The sequence below is a fragment of the Teleopsis dalmanni genome, chromosome 2 (assembly GCF_002237135.1).
Source record: "Teleopsis dalmanni isolate 2A chromosome 2, ASM223713v2, whole genome shotgun sequence".
Classification (NCBI taxonomy): Eukaryota; Metazoa; Arthropoda; class Insecta; order Diptera; family Diopsidae; genus Teleopsis; species Teleopsis dalmanni.
The window spans coordinates 199824112-199832791 of record NC_051847.1 but is presented as its reverse complement, the minus strand read 5'-3'; the positions used below and the strand labels follow the sequence as shown (position 1 = coordinate 199832791).

Here is an 8680-nt window from a genome sequence, read left to right as displayed (position 1 = left end):
GAGTTACTTTTTAAAGAAAATACTTCAGACTAATGAACATTTCCATTTACTTCTTTTTTATAAATTTAAACATATTTTTCACCATGAGATACAAATGAACAAAATTTCCTTAGGCATCAAATATATTGGAAATTTATATTTTATTATATTTTACTTCATATTCATCTTTTCCCATTGTAAGCAATATTTTTCTTGATAATATTTTATTTATTAAAAAATAAAATGGAATTCTTGTCAGCGTAAATATGAAATACATATATATGCATATCCTTTGCAATATATTTTGGTTAATAAACATGAACAAACAAACCTATAAGCTACATCATATGTGGACGGGTACAAACTCCATAAAAACCAATTAACTGCAGTCAACACACTGGCCAAGTGCATTTCAATAAATGCAACCTACACTTTTGTGTTTTCGTGCAGTTGTTAGCCCAATAACAAGGACATAACAAGGACTGACTGCGATGTTATGGGTCTGTGTTTGTGTCATTCTCCACTTTGTGTAGTAGGTCCTCGCAATAGTTTATGTGGAAAATAGTCTATATAAAATTATTAAAAATGTAAAGTACAAAATGTAAAATGCACAATTTTCACCAAAAAGTTTGAGGTTAAAATGGAAATATGTGTGTGAAAGTTACTAGGGTACATAACATCTGCGAGAAATTGTGCTAGCCCAGGAAAAAATTTCTCTTAAGGGACTATAAAAAAATATGAATGAAAACTATCAGTGAGATGAAGTGTATGGAAGTCTAAGATGGGATATGTTATCGAAGATTAAGTTTAATATAAGAGAAAATTAAAAAATATAAGTAAATTCAAAATAACATAATTACATTCAAAAATATATTCACATTCTTTTACTTCTTTCATTGTCCTCCTTTCCCAGTGGAGCATAGGGTCTCCGCCATCCGTTTGTGTCGAACTCTATTGCGTACTTCTTGTCATTTCAAGAATAATTTGCTATATGTAATTTTGCATCAACTGTCCTTTGCTATAATCCAGCAGACACCCCAACATGACTTCTTCCACTTTTTTGGGAGTTCCATCTGAGTGCTTGATGTTTTCAGGGCGTCTACGTAGGGTATGACCGATCCCTACGTTGACATTTGATTAGCGACATTCTAAAGATTAGCATTACAGTATGATTCTGTATATTTTGTGAAACATAATGGATTTATTTACGTCTTATTACTCTGTCATTTATTGGCGAGACAAATATCATCACAGATCAGTTGCGACTCTTTGTGACTTTTTTCTATTTATTTAATTTAAATTAACATTTCATGAAAAGTGTTTTGCGATGATGTGCGAGGTTACTTCCTATTCAATGAGAGGTTAATGCTATATCCATAGAATTGTGTCCATAAATAAGGTTATGAAGATTGAAATGATTGTGAATATAGCTGTATACCCATCAATGGAGGTTTTATTTTGCAAGATGAAATATATTTTAAAGAACAGCGAGTTTTAAAAATTTTTTAAATCGTTCCGGGTACTTTTTGAGTGGAAGTTATGTAAATCTAATATATGTTTCTAACAAACGATGTAATTTCTAATAAAATTTGCTAAATTTCCTACTAGGGTATTTCAAATAGGCAACTATTCTACTGACTGCTGACTTTAATGTTCTACTGGATACTTAAACCTATATGTAGATGGTACACACCCACTTAACAAGTCCATTATACTTAAAGAAACAATTTTAAAAATAAAAACGTCAGTAACGAGTTATGAAATTGCGTGGAATTGTAAAAAAAATTCATAAAACTGCAACGAATATGCAATCACATAAAATTTTACTGAGGTAACAAAAATAACTTTTTGACGTGATTTCTGGTCACAAATGCCACAAATGTGAATGTCAAGTTATTGCACTTCCACTAAAAAATTCCAATTTTTACCCGATTCAAATGTGAATATTATAATTTCATTTTATTGCTTTTAAAGGTCAATAATACTTCAAGGACTTGTTTTAGCGATTGAAAAAATTTTTATGTATAGAAAAATTAAAATTCCAATTTTATCTTAGGCCACCCGAATATTGTAAATCGGCTTTTTAGTTATAAAGGACACGAAAGCTTCAACGACTAGTTCTTACGATTGTTAAAATATTTCTATAATAATCAAAATAAAAATTTATAGAATATCGATCGGTTTTACGGCATTATAAATCTCAAATTAGTGCGGAATTTGTGTTGATATGATTATCGGATAATACTTTTTCAAAGACGGCAGTGGCAAAGCAAGCAACCATTAATCAGGTGCATTATCAGGCTATGATAAACGATTTTTTGATAACGATTGTTTGAGAAAATCGCATGGAGAACTTTTATATAATGGCACACTATTTCATACAGTTCGTGCTACACCCGATTTTTCAAAGCCATTGTTCCCAGGATGCTTGATTTTAACAGGATTTGACACCATTAACCTTTTTTCCTTGATGCTACTTACAGTGAGAGGACTATATCAACAAACCTGGGACGCTCGACGAAATTTTGGGAATAAATCTGCCAGGAAATAGTAATGGGCACACTATGCCCTTGGAGCTTAAATTTAAGGAATAAATTTGCCAGAAAATAGTAGCCATTGGACGCTAGACGAAATTTAGGGAATACATCTGTCAGGAAATAGTAGCTATTCGCAATTTTTTCAAATTTTTTTTTGTTAGGTGGCTCCACCTAATATGGCTCACCTCGTATGTTTAGTTTACCTAAAAAAAATATTTAATAAATTTGAAATTTAAATTTTAATGTTATTTTATTTATATTTGATTTACTTATTTAAATCTACGAGTATCAACAAAATATTTTCTGGATTAAAATGTAATTCTATCAGATGTGCAATAAATAGAGTATTTATTTGTAATAATATTTATAAATGATATTTGATTTTCGCTCAAAGAGTTCATTACATATTCATACCTAAATAATAAAAATATTTTCATATAAGTAGTCTTAAATATATGTATATATATGCATATATGTTACATCTATTGTTTTCAGAAATAAAATTTTGAAAATAAATTCCAAAAAATAGTTATTTTTTGTCAAAACTTGCCTATTGTCAGGGATTTATGATTATTGTTAAAACTATATGAAATTGATTAAAAATTTTATATTCCATTCAAATGCTGAAATAATAAAAATATTTTAATTCTAAATAAAATTTTGCACAATCACATTTGTGCAACGTACCAAATACATCCATTTTGTGTCTAATCGGCTCAAATGTGTGTAAAATTTGAATATTTCATGATGTAAGCTGCATGGTAAGCCTGCAGGCACCAGAAAAGTATTTGAATTATGGCATGAATTATGAACTCCTTCCACTTAGCACATCAAATATGTGCTCAGATAAGTGGGCTTAATTGGAAGAGTACATGTACAGAGCATATTCATACAACTAATATTGGGCAAAAATAGAGAATTAGTTTAATTAAAGAAAAAAGGGTCATTACTTTGCTTTTACATCTCACATCAAAAATCTTAATAAAATAAATATAAAATAAAAATACTTTTGGTATCTTATTTCTTGGTATGTTGAAGGTACTAAGTAATGTAATTAAAATTTCTGAAGAATAAATTGAAAATAATAGTTTCAGTAATTATTGAAATAAATATTTACCGTACTTGTACGAAACTTATTTAGAATATTGACTCTCTATTAAAAAGTTTGATGTTTTCGGCCATTACGAGACTCACTGTTTAAATTTTGAGCCTTGGCAACACTAATTGTAATCAGATGTCGTCTGACGTTTCCTTGCGAAAATTTGACATTCTGTAACATAACCTACCTGAAACTTTTTGTCAAAAGAGCGTAACGAGAGAAAACATTGGTGCGATGATTTACGAGTATTTCCCATAACAATACGAGTATTACGAGTTTCTACGTGGATTTTCAAGACAAGAGTGCTTCGATCAATTTTTTTTCCACATTAAGCAATGAAATTCCATCCTTTCCCACTGAGAAACGCTGGTACAATGATTTTAAACGTGTCCACACTTGGCTCACTGACGAAATTCGTGAAGGTTATCCAAATTCCGTTGCCAGTTGTTGATACAAAAACTGATAATGCAAGATCATTATGAGGGATTGAGGGATTCCTTGCTTGAGTGCCACCAGTATACATAAAATATTGCACTATCATTTAGCCATGAGAAAGATTTGTTCTCGTTGGTTCCCATCCTTTATCATTTGACAAAATCTCAAAAAGATGCTAGTATCGATTGGTGCACACGAATCCTCTAATTTGTGGAATACAATGGGAGTGCTTCAAAAGACGAGTACGAGTATGTGTATGAGTATGAGCCGGAACGTAAACTGTAGTCGACTGTATGGATGTTTAAGAGCACTCAAATCTAACTAAAGTTGTTCGGGCTCGTCGCACTTCGAAATAAAAGATCGCTTTATTTTTTCGGGAAAACTGATCATGTGGCAACTATACCATTACAGGAATGTAAAACAGTCAAATCCGAATGGTATATGAGTACAACCATTTGTTTGCCGGAACTGATATACGGTATGGACATCAATTTGTAGTTTATTGATTAAGTTATTTAACTCATACACCACTAGGAAGAAGTCAAAAAAATGTCGAATCGTCGGTATTATTAAATGAAAAAATATTGAAAATTACAAACTTCGGGTTTCAATTTCTCATATACTTATTCACTAAAGCCTATTATAAATTTAAAAACTTGTGATTAGACGAACTTGCAAAGTAAAAAAGGCCCACTCTTTATCTCATTTTAGAACCATCCATTAAGAGATGATAATCTTTATTGGCTGTGTTAAATCCTTATTTCCACTCACCTCTTGATGGAAATAATATATGAGAGAAATTGATTGATTCGCATGCAGTAAAACAACTCTCAATATAATGAAATCATAATATATGATCGTATGATATATTATAATGTCGCAGAATTGCCCAACTATAAGCTGAGTTTTCCAACTCTTCTTAATGTGATATGAATTGTTGCATATCTTTAGGGGCGAAAAAAGTCATTTTCATAATTTCATTCTTATTTAATTGCCTATTTATAGGGATTGAAAGCAGTATTTTATTTTTTCAAGCATAGTAATCATTTTTTTAGTACTCGTGGTAAGGAATAATCAAGGCAAAAGTGACAGAACAAATATATAATATATTAATATAGATATATAATTTTTTCTAATATTATAATAGTGTTTCAAATATTTCTTTTGTTAAACTCTCAGTAACAGGAATAATGCAACTTTATGATATTTAAGCAATATTTGACATAGCCAAGGTTTGTACTTTAACCTATAAAAAAATACTTTTTCAACAATAAAATAAAATTTATAAACTCTTTTTGCTATTTGAATGCAGTGGAAGTTTCACTATTTAGTTGGTCTGCAACAAATCCACATTTTACGATATTTCTCGTTTTAATTAAAAACTGCAACAAGCACTCAACAAATAATTCGGTTGTTTTGGAAATAACAAAACCGCTTATGTTTTTTAATAATTTTTGTGCAATAAAAACTGTTGAAATTGCAAAAACTTAATATTAAAATATGTAATAAAAATGCGGTATTCGCGAAATGGTGAAATTAGCTCTAAAACCTCTGCAAACCTCTGCAAATTATGAACAACATTAAAACCAGAGGAGGAGCATATGTATGCGCCACAATCGAGGTGGCACATTGTTAAAATCACAAAATTTTATGTGAAATGAAACAATTTTGTACTGTGAATTTGAGAATTTTTGCAATTATACAAAAAGTCCTATAAGAATCCGAAATATTTACAAACCAACAGAAATAACAGACTATAATGACATTTTTTTTAATAAGGACATCGCGATTTGAAATTTTGGTATACATAACATACTTTTAGGTAATTTTTATAGTTCTTCTAAGTGCAATGTATTTGCAAGGTTATATATAGTACAGGGTTAGATCCTTAAAGTTAGCATCATATACATACATCTAATGTATTTTGCTTTGCTATGTATTTAACTGTAAAGTGTTTAAATTTTCTTTCTAAGATTCTTATATAAATACACTAGAAATAGCTCCTTCACTTCTTTTTCTCCTACTCCTTTATATCTTTTTCTAAGCTCTTAATTTTCTCAAGTGTTTTTGAAGTTTAGTGCCATCAAAATTTTTAATTTTTCAACATAAAAACGAATGCATAACAGCATTACGTAGTTTTTATTAGTTGTATACTAGATATACTGTCAAAGTAGGGAAGACATTATCCCCTAACTGCCCCTTGAATACGATATTGCTTTCTCATTTCAAAAAATTATCAAAATATAACTTATTTTATTTTTCTGTGAATGCATTTGTATTAGCATTAATTTCTTATTAATCTATTTAAAGTAAAAATATATATATAAAATTTAAAAAAGTAAATATATAAAGTAAATAGTAGTAAATATACACCAATTTTATTTTTATTAATCTATTTAAAGTAAAAAAAATATTTACAATTTATAGTTTTTAAATATAAAGTATAAAGCATTTCAACCGTTTTAGCTTATATTAGTGTCAATTAAAATCTGTTAAACTTATGTTATATATAAAATTATTAATAGTAAAAATTTACAAAAAACCTTATGCATAGCTTTAATTTATTTTAAAATATAATTTTATTTATGCTTTTCTCTTTAGAAATAACTTCTGATATGAATCTTAAAATTCTTCCTCTAGAGTGGAAGTGGTTTCTTTCTCTTTCCAAATCAAGTATATCTTCTTTAATTATGCACGACAAGCCACATAAGTAAATATTGCGTTTATTTGCTTTTACCAATGGTGGCTACTTTAATTAAAATTCAATTTATTTAAGATTTTTTCAATCATGTCGATAATGAGAAGAAATTGTGTAATTTCACAGCGAGTAAATAGAATCGTGAAAGGGAAGTAGGAAATGGAGAATAACTTCATTTCCACTTTATATAATGCAGCGACTTGAAGCCGCGCATAATGACGTATTCAACGTAATTAAATTTGTTAACGCCATTTTCTTTATTTGCCATCTCAGCCGAGTACAGCTGCCATATTCACGGTCATACTTTAGCTGCAGTTGCCATCACTGCTGTAGTTGCCATCACTGTTGCAGTTGCCGCCATTGCTGCCATCGCGCCATTGCTGTATTTGATGCTTCACAATGGACGCCAAGGCAGTGGTAGCAGCAATGGCAAATCAATCTGTGCGGGCAAAATTGAGCAAAATAAAATTCAATTATCGCGTACAAATTAAACTGCCACTTCCGGTTTAGTTGACATTTTAATCAATGCAAATGGCAACCGTCCAGTTTGCAGGAGCAGCTCTACAGCGAAAAAGTGAACGCGGAATGAAAAAGTTGAATCTAGTACACAAAAGCGCAACAAATTAGAAATCAATGGAAGCGCCCTCAACGAAACGTGCCGTAGCATAATTTAACGCAGAGTTGCAAGTGTTGGTGAAAATTAATCAAAAAAAAAAAAGTAAATAAATTATCCTTGCTGTGCTGCACTTAATTATGACAACTTTTTCTCTTCCAACTCGCACCCATTTAACGGCTGATCCATTTATTTATTTTACAGTCTTCGGAGCCTTCGGTGTTGCTGTCGCAACCATGGAAAACTATTAAAAACTATGTATTTTTATTTATGTCTTACATTAATATTCAATAACAAATTATGAGCATGTGTCGCTCCTTCACGAACAGCAAATGCAGCGTCGCCATTTTGTTGCTGATATTGTTGCTGCTTCCGGTGCTGCTGTTGCAGATAAATTACGCTGATTACGCTTAAATTGTAATCATCCTTGCCATTGCTTACAATATGCGAACAATTTTTTAAAGCACTGAAGTTGCTGCTGCTGTTGCTGTTGCTATTGCTGGCAATGTTGCCATCATTATTGATAATGTTGTTGCAATATTGTTGGCTAAAAATCTCTTGCCATGTTGTCGTTTCCATTGAGTGCACAACTGACCTCATTTCTTGATGTTGTTGTGTTTGTTGTTGTTGTTGTTCTTGGCATTCGATATCATTTGTGTTTTGGTTTATCACTTCCGTGGACGTTATTGCATCATTGTTGCTATTATTGCCGCCACTTAATTGAGTTTCCAACATGAAATCTGCACTTTCAGCCACACTTCCCAATAGCAACGCTGCAGTTTGTATGCAATCCTTGCTATAAGAAAGAAAAAAATTAAAAAATGATAAAAAAAAAATCGGAAAAAATTACTTTAGTTAAAGCAAAGCTGCACAAAGGACATACAAATACATATAAATAAACTGACTTAGCTATCGGTATACTTGGTATACTTTGGAATGAAGTTGCCAAAGCAAGTGTATATTTAGTTTGAAAAATGAAGTAGTGTCAACTCTTAAGTATCACTTCCATCGTTTCAAAAGTGCAAAATGAAAATCTTTTGATCCTTCGCGGATATCTTTTAATTGAATATATATACACATATTTTTTCTTGACTATTCTTTTATTTCCGATTTAAGTGCTTCCTTACATTTCTTTCACTCACAACGTATTCAATTTTACTTACCCTAACATTTTTATTCTAATCCAGCATTCCTTGCTACTGCAATTGCGATGTGCCATCACTTTGTCATCAATTTTGACACTTTCATCTTCATCTTCAGCTTTGTCAGTTTCAACATCTGTTACTCCTTGACACGTATTCTGTCCAGCGTTGTTGTTG

General features: G+C 30.8%; 1 protein-coding gene across 1 annotated transcript; it reads right to left on the bottom strand.

Annotated features, from left to right (window-relative positions):
• Nucleotides 1-6600: 6600 nt before the first annotated feature.
• LOC119675122 lies at nt 6601-8674 on the bottom strand. The gene is made up of 2 exons (XM_038086310.1): nt 8525-8674; nt 6601-8157 (listed from the first exon to the last, which is right to left on the bottom strand). Exons 1-2 carry the CDS (start codon nt 8578-8580, stop codon nt 7626-7628), a joined length of 588 nt encoding a protein of 195 aa, XP_037942238.1. The 5' UTR covers nt 8581-8674; the 3' UTR covers nt 6601-7625.
• Between the last annotated feature and the right edge of the window lie 6 nt (nt 8675-8680).